This window comes from Elaeis guineensis, chromosome 15 (genome assembly GCF_000442705.2).
Source record: "Elaeis guineensis isolate ETL-2024a chromosome 15, EG11, whole genome shotgun sequence".
Taxonomy (NCBI): Eukaryota; Viridiplantae; Streptophyta; class Magnoliopsida; order Arecales; family Arecaceae; genus Elaeis; species Elaeis guineensis.
The window spans coordinates 69,815,896-69,829,322 of record NC_026007.2 but is presented as its reverse complement, the minus strand read 5'-3'; the positions used below and the strand labels follow the sequence as shown (position 1 = coordinate 69,829,322).

General features: G+C 35.1%; 1 protein-coding gene across 1 annotated transcript; it reads left to right on the top strand.

Annotated features, from left to right (window-relative positions):
* Positions 1-10,899: 10,899 nt before the first annotated feature.
* Positions 10,900-13,194, top strand: LOC105036467 (expansin-A10). Its single transcript, XM_010912233.4, has 4 exons — positions 10,900-11,000; positions 11,082-11,218; positions 11,324-11,636; positions 12,385-13,194. The coding sequence occupies exons 2-4, from the start codon at positions 11,086-11,088 to the stop codon at positions 12,689-12,691; spliced, it is 753 nt and encodes a 250-aa protein (XP_010910535.1). The 5' UTR covers positions 10,900-11,000; positions 11,082-11,085; the 3' UTR covers positions 12,692-13,194.
* Positions 13,195-13,427: the final 233 nt, after the last annotated feature.

Sequence of the window (13,427 nt, the reverse complement as noted above, 5' to 3'; positions counted from 1 at the left end):
CTGACGGTTTCCGTCATTAAAACTTCGCACCCAAGTAACCATCCACATCTCATCCTCTTGGGTCCACCTTGAAGCAACACTGGAGCCAAGTGCATGTTCGGCGTGCCAGAGTCTTTAAATCGATCTGACACTGCCTGGTAGCATGCGGTGCAAGAACCTGGTTGTGTCGTCTGCCTCCCCCTTTTTGACTTGCAATATCCATCTCTGGTTACGTTACGATCTCCATGGCAATTCGATAACGACTGTGTCAGAATTGTTATGTTCTGTTAAATTTTCTTGGTAATGTATTGATGGAGGTGGTAAGTGGTGAGACAACCACATCACCATTTTAATGCCCCTGGCTCAAGTGAGCTGAATGCTGAAATAAAGCAGATGTTGAGAGACAAGGCTCAAACAAGCATTAGACGGCTATCAAAACTTGTCTCCTTCCATTGGAAGGAAGTAGCTGGTGAATAGTAGTATAGTTCACGTACGTCACTTTCTTTTGCAAACATTGCATGGATTTATACTATGCGTGGATTAATTTCTACCATGCGTTTTAGCGACCAGGCCATGTGATCTCCTCTGTGGTTGTGAATAGGAGCATTGGTCCACCATTTCTGATGGACCTCATCGTTGGCATCCAATGCCTTCGGGTAAACACTTTTTTTTCTCAGTTAACATTGGACAGTACGTGGAGAACTCTGTAAGAAAAACAACTCGACACTGGATAGAACGCTGTACGTAGATGTCAAGCTCTCCAGCTAGCAAATTAAAGTAGCATCTGCCTGACCCTTTCTATCGCTTTCTGAATGCTGATGAAAAGAATCACCAAGATCTGATGATTGATGGAAGAACAGAAGGTGAGAAAACTACAACTTTGATTCGACGTGGAATTGGATCTGTGGGCTATCCCTACCTCACAACACATCTGTATCACAGAAGTATGCCAGCTTTCTCAACCGATAACCAAACAGGAGTAGGGTTGGTGTGGGTAGCTGGATGCAATTGGCTACAGGGAGGTGTACCAGCTATTAAGCCCTACCAATTTCACACGTTTATGGCTTTAGTATTAATTTCAAGATCTATTAATTAAAAGGTCTATTTAAGTGAGAAAAAAAGCATTGATATTGATACAAACTGAGATCTGTATATCCTAGAAGGAAACCTTGATTGTGCTTTATATATCCAAGGTACGGATATGTTTATAATAAAGATGATCAGATGCTTAATTTTGGTGTTGAAAGTTGAAACGGAATGATTACTTAAACTAGTTTTAATAGCTGAAAAAGTCTTGTTAGATGATGGTAGACAAATTAGTTTAAGCTTCCAACATGATGCCACGAGATGGCATTTTAATCATCATCAGTTCGCGGGCATTTTATTAAAATGCGATCTCATGACCTGCTAAGGGTCATCCAATTGCATGCTCTCATCATTTTTCAGCATGCGGTAATAATCTTGTTGATTTGTTTTGTTTTCAAACATCATTTTAAACACAATAATCGCCATTCGAACTTGAACTTGGATTACTTCCTTTTTCACATCGAGTGAGGGTGAGATGGGATATGATCCATGTGGATTACTTCCTCCTCCAACAATTCCATGTGGACGGAGTCATCATCCACGAACACTTTCTCATGGTTTGCACTTTGTCATGGGATATGATGTGATGCCTACCTATGCTCACGAGTAAATATTGATTGCAACGGTGATATCACATCAAATTTATAACGAGCCAATGGGAATGCTTGTATTTCATCGATTGTCGTATATTTCATTGATTACACTACCTCACTGATTTTCGATTAACTTGTTATAAATTTGACATGGTATTACCCGTTAGTCAAACAACGATGTTGGCTCGATTGGGGATATGAAAGCATGTGTGCATGTAAAATTAATTGCATGCCATGTTACCCATCGACGTAGACCATCATCCATCTCAAATCTAGTGAATATTGGCCAGAATGTTCTTTAGTATAGAATATCCACCGTGCCATTACAGATGTTGAAAAGGTAGCTGGAATCCCATGTTCCATGAAAACTTGCATGGAGAATCACCTTGGTTTGTCCAAGCGTTCCATCTTCCCCGGAGCCATCAGAAAAGAAAAAGCTAAGGCGCATTTTAGCGTCACTTTCTGTTTTCTATTTTCAAAAATAAAAAAATAAAAATAATAATTTTAAAAAGATAAGTATGTTTGTTTAGTGTTGTTATCTATTTTAAAAATATAAATATAATAATGACAAAAACAATGATAATGATGGTGCAATAATAGCAGAATCGATGGTTAGAAATAATGAGTGTGATGATACGTATAGCAAAGATGGCGGTGGCGACGATGGTATTGAGATGATGGCGATGGCCGCTATGGTAATGGTGGTATCAACAAAAATAGCAACGGTGGTGTTGATTGGAGGGGGAGGGATCATGGCATGGTAGAGGTGGTACGATAACCATGAAAAAAATTGATGGTAACAATGATTGTAGGGTTGATGATTGTATTGTGAAGGTAATGGTGATAATGATGATGGAGGCGCAAGCAATAGTATAGCATGAATTTTTTATTTTTGAAAATATTAAAAATAAAAATATCTTATTTTTTATTTTTAAATAATAAAAATAATTTAAATAAATAAAAATAATTATTCCAAACATATGTCTTATGTTAATTTTTTTGTTTATATTTTTAAAATAAAAAACAAGGAAAAGATGTCAAATAGGTCCTAAATCTATCCTTACATACCATATTATCTTTTTTTTGGCCTCATTAGTGGTTAAATTAAAACCTTTCGAGAATTGGGGCATGTGTTACGTACAATCTTGAGAAAAGATATGTTTAAGATGAATAATAGGGATGACAATAGATAGCATTTGAATCGAATATTGTACTATTTATTTTTAAATCCGAACTTAATATTCTATACCCAAATCCTATCCGATATCCGATCAGTTAAGAAAAGAGATATTCATCTCCATACCCAATGAGTTTGGAGATACACATGGATAACCCATTTTTCTATATCCAACCAATACCCGTCCCATGCCTATCACATATCCAAAAAAAATAAACAACCAAAATAATTTTATACATATTATCAATCAAAATAAAATTATCAATTCAACGTAGAACATAATTTATAAGTCCAGGTTTATAGAAATCAAACATAGAAATAGAATTACAATTCAACATAAAATATATAAATAATCAAAATAATTTTATGCATATTATCAACCAAAACAGAATTATCAAAATCAAATTATAAACATATATATTCAGGTATGGATTCGGGTATTACCCATACCCATAGGTTCGGGTCGGGTTCGGATTCGGATTTGGGTAGAAAACAGTACTACCCATATCATACCCATACATGTGCTACAGTTTTCGAGTTTTACCCAAATCCGGTCAAACTCTATTTTTCGGATTTGATCAAATTTGGGTAGGATGCATATCCATCGGATCGAATTGATTTTACCATCCCTAATGAATAATGGAGTCCAAGATGAAATCTCAATTTAAGTAGCGGACAGTATTATGATTCTATGGTAGGTTCAAATTAATAAAAATATAAAAAAATCAAAATAAATATATTGATCCATACCAATTTGGAAAAATAAAATATTTTTATCTAATATTATTATATTTAATATAAGTAAAATATATATTACGAATTCTCACAAAACCATAGTTCATGAGAATTTGACAAAACGAACATGAAACCTATGCATCCAATTTCCATATAAAACTGGTTCGAAGTAAAATGCATAAAACCTAATTCACCAATATGTTATAATGAATGATAACAAAGTAATATCTAAATCTTATTTTTAAAAAACATCATCACGACTACGCAAAAAGGACTAACAACAGACGCAGTCAACTGAAGAGTATAGACCTACACAGGAAGCACTCGCAATCGACTAAACCACCATCAATAAGCTGTAAATCCAGTAAAGGACTCCAAGCTTTGAAAATTCAAATCTCCAGCCAATCAGGCATGGAGGGGAAGACATGTAAACATGGAGAAAAAGGTTTATGTAGAGCAGAACCAACATTCATGCATGACAAAGAGGAAGATTATTTAACTGATTAATTAGAATTTTTTTTGAAGAAAAATCTAGAAAGCTTTTGTTCCTAATTTTGCTTAAAAAGTAGAAGTATGGTTGTGAAATCGGATACCACGAGATTAATTCTTGGCAGAATTAATTTAGCGGTGAAAAGATGATAGCACCATATTTCGCATGGCCATGAGATAAGTTTGTTTAGAATTTTAAAAATAATAAGGGTGTGGGGCTCCTGCCTGTGGAGACTAGGAGATTTAGTTTGTGGGACAAGAATACGGTTGGGAGTCTTTTTTTTTTTTTTTTTTTTGATGTAGCGGTTGGGAGAATCAGGTAGCCAAAATTTACCTTGTACAGAGGGGAATATCCAGTTTCGTCCTGAGGATATCGTGTAGCTCCACCCTTGGATTAAAGATAACTTCTTGAAGGTTTATTGGTTAACTTGCATGCGCATGCTTACATTCCAGATTCTAAAGATAGGTGAAGGATGTAGAATGACATACTATCCGAAGAAGATCAATTATATATATCTAAGATTAAAAATAAATATTAAATAAAAAATATTTAGATAGAATTGTAAGAAGAAAATAATTATAGAAGAAAAAATTTGGAAGAGAAAAATAAATTTACTCAAAAAAAATGAAAGCTAAAACAATGGTTTTAGCCAGATCTCAGACTAAAGACACTCCACACACAAAAAATTCTCTCCAAATGCTTTGTCTAACTTTCCGGGGCTCAACCAAACTAAAATAGGATTAGTACTAAAAGTGTAACTATTCCAACTAGTGTTAAAATAGAAAATAAGGATAAATTAGGAGTAAAATCATAGTATAAGTAGGACAAGCAATTAACTTTTAACAAAGAATTCCTTGCAAATATAGAGAAGAATAAGGGGAAGTAGGTTTCATGATTTAAAATTAGAAGCTAGAGAAATTATTCAAGAAAAGAATTTAGGTTTTATGCTATCTTTTTTTTTTTTTTTTTTAATTAGATGATTGCTTCATACAACTCTAGTATGAGTACAACTCAAGAAATAAAAAAAGAGAATGTTCTAAAAGTATAACAGTAAAAGAGAGACATTACTCCAAACTCTAATAGAATGTTGAGCAACAAACGAGGCCATCCAGTCCGCCGTACTGTTCGCCTCGCAATAGATTTTATGTTGTCATTAGATAGCATGCTTTAAGCCAATCATCATACATATATATATATATATATATATATATATATATATATATATGTATGTATATATATATATATATATATAGATATATATATGTATGTATGTATATATATATATATATATATATAGATATATATACATACATATATATATATATATATATATATATATATATATATATATATATATATATATATGTATGTATTATATATATATATATATATATATATATAGATATATATACATACATATATATATATATATATATATATATATATATATACATACATACATATATATATATATATATATATATATATATATATACATACATACATATATATATATATATATATATATATATATATATATATATATATATATATATATATAGTTGCTTCCATGCTGCAAAAATGACATGGTATTCTTTTTTGCTCAGAATCCAATTGGGCCATTCCCATATCCTTTTTTCTATGATTTCTCCCTTGGCAACATTCAAACTGACACATTGCAGTTGAAGTGGGGTGTGGGGGCACACTTTATTCTCATTGCTTTTCCACTAGTTTGAGTTAAAAGGCATTTCTACTGGAAGCTTGTAAAGCTTACCAAACAAAATGCAGAGTTGCAATGATAGCCACGTTGTGCTGCCAAATCAAACTGTGTAGCTACAACAAACTTGAATTCATAGGGTGGCAGTAAGGAAGTTGAAACCCAGAGTCTTTTCAAAAAGTGCATCAAAGGAGGCAAATGTAGCTCCAATCAAGGCCAAACCATATTGATTCTTCTTGTCAAGATTTGGTGGAGCAAAATCCCACCATTTCAAAATCATGATCTTAACTCTTCTATTAGAAATTAATAAGCCTTTTTCACTAACCCAGCCACAACATCTACTTTCTTAGCTTAAAACCTTCTAGCTAGTCTACTCAAGCATATTCTCATTAGTCTTGTGTTTCAATCATGAACTTAATAAAGAAACAACGAGTAGGTGATGGTGATATGGGTCACAAAATGTTTCTAATTAAACATAAATATGAATGCCTTTGTTGCCATACCTTTTCTTTTCTTTTAAAGATACTGTTCTTTTTCTTTTTCTTTTCTTTTATAAAAGATACATGTATAGTACTTCCCCAGATAAAAAGATACATACTACAGACTTGACTTTGTGCTAATTGCATGATGCTTACCATAGAAGTCATGGAACTAAATCATATAAAGAAATCAACACATATAGTCCCATGATACAATTACACAGACGAGATGATAGCTTACCTTCTCCTTTACTCATTGGTTAGTACTGTCTTTAAACATATAAACAAAGACTGCAAAGTTATAGATTGGCCAGGATATCTTGGAATAATATCGCAAGCATATGGAATCTTCCATGTAAGGCAAGAACACTGATCAAGTTCCAATCTTCTGGATCACTTCCCTTCTGCTGAGACTTAGATTGTTAGATCCCTGTCCCGGTACAGGAAATAGCTATCTCTGTTCTCTGCCTCTGAGCATATGATGGAAGATGGTGATCAACTGATCTATTATTCAGAAGCAAGGAATATAATGCACAGGGCAGTAAGAAAGAATTTTAAAGGAAAAAGAACCAAAAACATAGAATATGCTTTAGATGAGATCATTGGTAGAAAACAAAAACTAGGCCAAGTAATTTTTTCTCTATACTGTAAAATAGGCAAGGTAAGAGATTGGAAAAGGGAAAGTGGCCAAAAAAGGAAGCTTAGACAGGCATCAAAAGAGAAGCTGGTTTTTTGGTGGTTATATTATAGAGATGGTCTATTAAATTCTTAAGATACAAAAGGATGGACTGCAAATGGCCACAGTCTCCCTGTATATATAGTAAATTTCACCTCTCTTTTTGATGTCCTGTGTTACATATTGATAGCCCAACGTTCCTGATTTAAAATAATTTTAGAACCTGAATCTTGTGAATGACTGATACACGATAAAGAAACACATTTTCTTTTCTTTATTTATGAAAAAATTCTTATCTTTTTAATTGGTCCAGATAACTGAGGAAAAGCGCTTTTTATTTTTTTTTTCCACAAAAAAAAAGATCAACGCCTGAATTATAGTAGAACTATGCAGCAATTAGCTAGTCATTTCAACCAAGTTGAAACCATTTGGCCGTGGGTTGTGAAAGCTAGCAACAACCCTCTAAAAGTTACTATTGGAGAACAACAGAGTAAAGTAAGAATTCTCAGCCTGTTGGTTCCTGGTTTCTGACCTCTCTGGTTGTTTTCTTCATTGAATTTAGTTTGCAAGAATCTGTGAATGGAATCCAATACTGTGAGAAACTACAGAAAGGGACGAGCAGAGTGGGGTTTGGAGACCAGCATGGGGCCAAACAATTGCATGTGCTCTTTTCATGAGTGACTGCCAAGTAGCTCTTCAGATCACTTTCATGATCACAGATATCTAAGAAAAGAAGAGCACAACTTCCTGCAATTCCTCTTTTTTCAGAACAGCAGAAAACATGCATTGATAAAATTTGTCCTGTGTTATCCTTGGGTTTAATATAATCAAAAAGCAGCAAACTGCCGTAAAATTCTCCTGCACGCATCTGAAAAAGATGCACCCGCATCAAAGAGCTTGTTAGAACTGGTAACTGTAAACACTAATTAATATACATAGGATTTTTCTCCTGTGTATCAAACACTTTACCCTGCACTCTCTCTCTCCTAGTTCACATATTTTCTGTAAGGACAAAAGGTAGTTTAACCACATTTACTCATTTACCTTATTATATTTATTAAAGCTGTCATTATCATTGATCTTCATTTCTTTCTTAAACTATGAAAACGTCATTAAATGATTATTTAATTTGATAAGTGAGTAAAAGATCCAGTCCTTTGAAGTAGTAATTAAGACTGACACAATCTGGTGGGTGGGGGAGCAATAAACAAAAAGTAAGATACCGTATGAACAAAGTATGACCCATATAGATCATATCCATTTTAAAAGAGTTGGGAGCATGGAAACATAAGCTTATAGCAAAAGTTTCTTAGCTTTTCTTATTTTTATGTGGCATTAAAAATATTCCTGAGTGCGACGAAGAGACACATATAGCAATGCAATTGAAGCTGCAAACTTGTCATTAAAATTCACAAGTCTTCTTCCCTCAAAGGAAAAAAATTCACTAGTCTTCTGACTAAAATGTTGCAGGAGAATTATAGAACAAGCTCTTGCAGCAAAGAAGTTAGAAAGAGTTATGTCTTGGGGAGGTGGGAGTTCTTACACATGGTCTCTGGTCATTTAATTCCACACGCAACTAGATTCAGTCTGCAGGCTAGAGTCCACTGCACTTTTTGATTCACCGAACTGTTGGACTTAAACGACTATAAATTCATAATAAATGGGCTGGTTTTCTCTGTCTCAAGTGGAAGGCTGCTCAAAGTCTTTCATCCACATGCTGTGGGACATTTAGGTAGGTCTGCAAGCACAGTTATTGTGTTTAATGAGAGGTTGTTTTACGAAGAAATATGATAAAATAAATCTTGAACAAACTAGTCAGATTTCGTTATCAGCATCATTCAGGCTTCCAAGTTATAGAACTCGGCAATAACTTCAGAACTTGGAAGATAAATAATCTTCTGATACCTGATATAATGGATAGCAGCTGATATTTTCATCTTTATTGTGTCCCCTGTGGTGCTCTGGGCACATAACTGTTCCATTTGAATGAACTTTTTAACTTAAACCAATCAATTAATTAGCATTTAAACAAGAGCAATTTGGATCGACGGAAGAAATATATGATACTTGTTCCTAATGCAAGGAGCTTATGAGGATGGTTTTGTGTGGTGAATTAGTGAAAAGTTAGTGATGGCCAAGGTGTGTCTTTGCAACAAGCATGATGAATGTTACTGAAAAAAAAGAAAGCGTGATGAATGAAGAAATGAAAGGTGGGACTAGAGAGTACGGGTTTGTTATAGTGTGTTGATCATGATGATCAGCACTTTAAGTGTGCAAAGGATAGATTCACAAAAATGAGGAAGGTGTATGTACGGCAATAACATGATTATATTCTAGTTGTTAAACCTTTAATTTTTTGGATGAAAAATTGTGGTTGTTTCTTGGAAGGTGTTTCTCCCAATGTTGAGCATGATCCCTCAATTATTTTAGAAAAATAGGCAGTAATGCGAAGTGGTGCACCATTATTATTCTATAAGGATTCTTTTGGTTGAGGGTAATCTAGCATAGAAAAATAAATCTCTTATTAGATTATCATCTTTGATATGAAAAGTAGCTAAGAGAGATGGTAAAATAAATAGTGAATTTCATATCTATTTTTTTAAAAGAGAATATAAAAGTAATATTATTAGGGAGTGGTATTTATTTTTCCTCGCTGGATTACCAAGTGGCGGTAATTTGAAATTATTTTTTGATGAAAATATTCTTACTGACATTTTATCAATACTATATTAACTACAATAATATATATTATAATAATATACTAATTATACTAATATATTAATTGATAATATTCATAAATAATAATATATTGAATATATTAATACATTTTATGAATAAATATCAGTTATTAATAAATAATTATTAATTATCAATAATTCTAACATATGATTTATTAGTAATTAATATATTTATATATACTAAAATATGCTAAAATTTATTTATAATAAGAAATATATTTTTAATATATATAATTAATTTAAAAATATTTATGAACTCATATAAATATATTATAATATTTGAAACAACCAATTTGATAGTACTTATATATAAGTAGGACATAAATGGTGAACAAGTTGAGTGGAAAAAAAATGTTGTTATTTGAATTGTTAATTCAAGGATAATGTTAAAAATTTGATATTAGTTCTATATAACATTTTCTCTAATCAAAATCCTTTTTGAGTGCCAAGATTAACCCATAATCTGAAAAGATAAATGGGATGTACGAGGGAGTCAAGTGAATTCTTGGTAGAATTAGGCATGTCGAAGCACATAAATGACACCAATAATTGAGGAAAAGTTTTAATAGTTATTTGGACATGTTCAATTGAAATAAGTCGAGCATGCCCAGTTAAGCATGAGATGGTTTTTGCTAGAGCATCTAGTTGACCAGTTGAACGCCAGAGAAAGTGAAAATACCAAGGATGACTTGGCTTTGCATGGGAGTAATGATCCTTTTATAAGATAATTGACTTCACATCAACGTCGTTATGAAGTGTCTATGTTACAATTAACTATTGAGCCTCAAAACACAAATATAAAGGCTGGAAAGGAGCGAGGGAAACCTGCATCCAAGTAATTGATGTCAAGACTCTGTTAATCCCACATCCAAGAAAGGATAAGACTTCCTTAAACCTATTAATTCTGCTAATGCCATTATGTGTAAAGGGCATTTCAGTCCCTTAAAAAGCACCAAAACCATTATGATCTTCCTAGTAGTCATGCATGTATGATAAATGCCACTTGTTTTGGAAGTCTACTCAGTCTTTGCTTCTCAAGGCTCTTCAGAAAAACAAAAGTACTCCCAATCCCACAAAGGCTGGTCCTCATAATTCCTTTTTTTGAATGGAAGCTGGTCCTCATAATTTCATCCCGCCACTTTCACATTGCTGCCCTGTTTGCCCCTAAATAGTTCCCAGGGGGACAGTTACAAAGGTGGGTAAAAAACTGCCCCCCTGCCCTTCAAACATCTATTTATTCCCCTTCCCTCCCCAAAAGCACAAACCATCCTCCACTGCCCCCTCCCCACCTCCATACCTGGTTCCTTCCCTTTTCAAAACTCCATTCCAAGTACTAATTTCTCTCCTAACCTTTGCTCATTATTCCCACATAGCTATAATTCCTCGACTTAGAACTCCACTATTTTTGCAGGCAGATGGCTTGTCTTGGGTTTCTTTTGGTGAGTCTCCTCCCATTGTTCTCTCCAGCCCATGGGTATGGGCATGGATGGGGTTGGTCTAGAGCCCATGCCACTTTCTATGGAGGTGGAGATGCTTCTGGGACAATGGGTAAGCTAACATGATTATCCATTCAGTTCAAACTACTGGATTCCTATTGAGTGTGATATGACCTTTCTCTTTCTGTTTTCTTTTCATGTAATTCTTTGTTTGTAGGTGGGGCTTGTGGCTATGGAAATTTGTACAGCCAGGGATACGGGACTAACACTGCAGCACTGAGCACTGCTCTGTTCAACGATGGGCTGAGTTGCGGGGCTTGTTATGAGATAAGGTGTGTGGATGACCACAGGTGGTGCCTGCCTGGCTCCATTGTGGTCACTGCTACCAACTTCTGCCCTCCCAACAATGCCCTCCCTAACAATGCTGGGGGGTGGTGCAACCCACCGTTGCAGCACTTTGACCTTTCTCAGCCTGTCTTCCAGCACATTGCCCAGTATAAGGCTGGAATCGTTCCTGTTGCTTACAGAAGGTTGTTTGTTGCTAGATCTCTCATGCTTTCTATATTCCTCCATATGTCTTCTTCTCCTCTGTGATACCGCTTTTGGGTTTAGATTACAATAACCACTTCCATGATTGTGAACTTTTGTAGTTTTATTGTTCTATTTGGATTTTAAATGGTTTTGTCGACTCCATTGTGTTGCTAGTGTTCATCTGGTCCTTTTGAAGCCGTAAACTAACTCCCTTTTCAGGTAGGCTAGAAGAAAAGAAAACGATGTGTTCTGTTGATTTTCTCAACTTCATTCAGTCTGGGACAGTTTCTGATCTTTTTTTTTTTTTTTTTTCGAATCATGATCAGCTTAAATACTAACCTTTTTCATGGTATGTTGGTAAAACTCATCTATCCCTTTTGAAGCCATCACTAAATTTTCTTCCAGGGAGGTCAGTGATTACAATGAAGAAAGGAAACCCTGCACTATGCTGAAATGTTAGGGTCTCATTTTTTTTAATAAACATTTTAACGATTTATTTGTTTTTTCTTCATGTTTAATTGAAGCACCCATACTGCCCATCTATCTTGTGACATGCGTGTCATCAGAAATCTTGTGGGTCACCATGCTCTCTCTTTTTCCTCTTCTCTAGCTCTACTTTTGTTCACATGCTATGCCTTCTTCTGTTATCTTTTTCTCCTCCCTTCTTTTAATTCTGTCCTATTATCTGGTCCATGCGAGCACTAAGGTCTTGCATCTCTCTTTCGGCCTTCTTTGTGGTCCATGCAGGGTCCCATGCAAGAAGAAGGGGGGAATCAGGTTCACCATCAATGGGCACTCCTACTTCAACCTGGTGCTCATCACCAATGTAGGAGGGGCTGGGGATGTGCATGCAGTGTCCATCAAAGGGTCCAGGACTGGGTGGCAGCCCATGTCAAGGAACTGGGGCCAGAACTGGCAGAGCAACACCTATCTCAATGGTCTGGCCCTCTCCTTCAAGGTCACCACCAGTGATGGCCGCTCTGTGGTCTCCTACAATGTGGCTCCTTCTAGCTGGTCCTTTGGCCAAACCTTCAGTGGTGGCCAACTCCATTGAACCCTCTTATATACCATCTATCCTTAGAGTAACTACAGTAATGTACCTGCTACTAGTAGGTCATACGTATTTGTTATATACTTGGTAGTCTATTGTCGGTATGGTGTCTTAGTAGCATATCCTAAGAGGTCAAGATGAGAAAGGGTTTATTTTAAAGTGGCCCTTCTTATCATATTGGATTGTGGGAATTGTTCCATTGGAAGTGGCCTTTTTTGTGGGCCTTGTATCTTTTTGACGGTGGAGGAAAAAAGAGACTGCGTACTGCTTTCTCTTGGTAGAAATTGGCAGAGGTGGACTCTTTACCACCCGCCAGTAGGCATGTAAGAGCTTGCTGTAGTCATCGCTCTTTGTACTTGTCTCCTTGTTTCTGTTTCATTTATTTGGAAGTTTGCTTAGTTTCACAAGTGGTGATTGTAACCAGCTTCTAGCTGGGTATGTTACGTATGTACCTGTTATTTTGAGCCATATCAATGAGAGTAATTTAAAATTTTATGTTTAAGAAATGCAAGTGGGTTCTTGTGTCCATGATGTTTTAGTACTACCTTTTGTCATTTCAAAGTTGCGCTTGTTGGAGCTCTCTAATTATGCAACTTGAGCTAGTTAAAGTGGAAGGTTTCAGATCTAGTCAAGTGGGGCCTTACCTGCCTATCTTTACCGATGCAAGGATAAAATACTTGTGCTCTTAATTGTTAGCTAGTGATAGCAAGTGAAGCTTAAAGATTGGAAGGATGAGGGG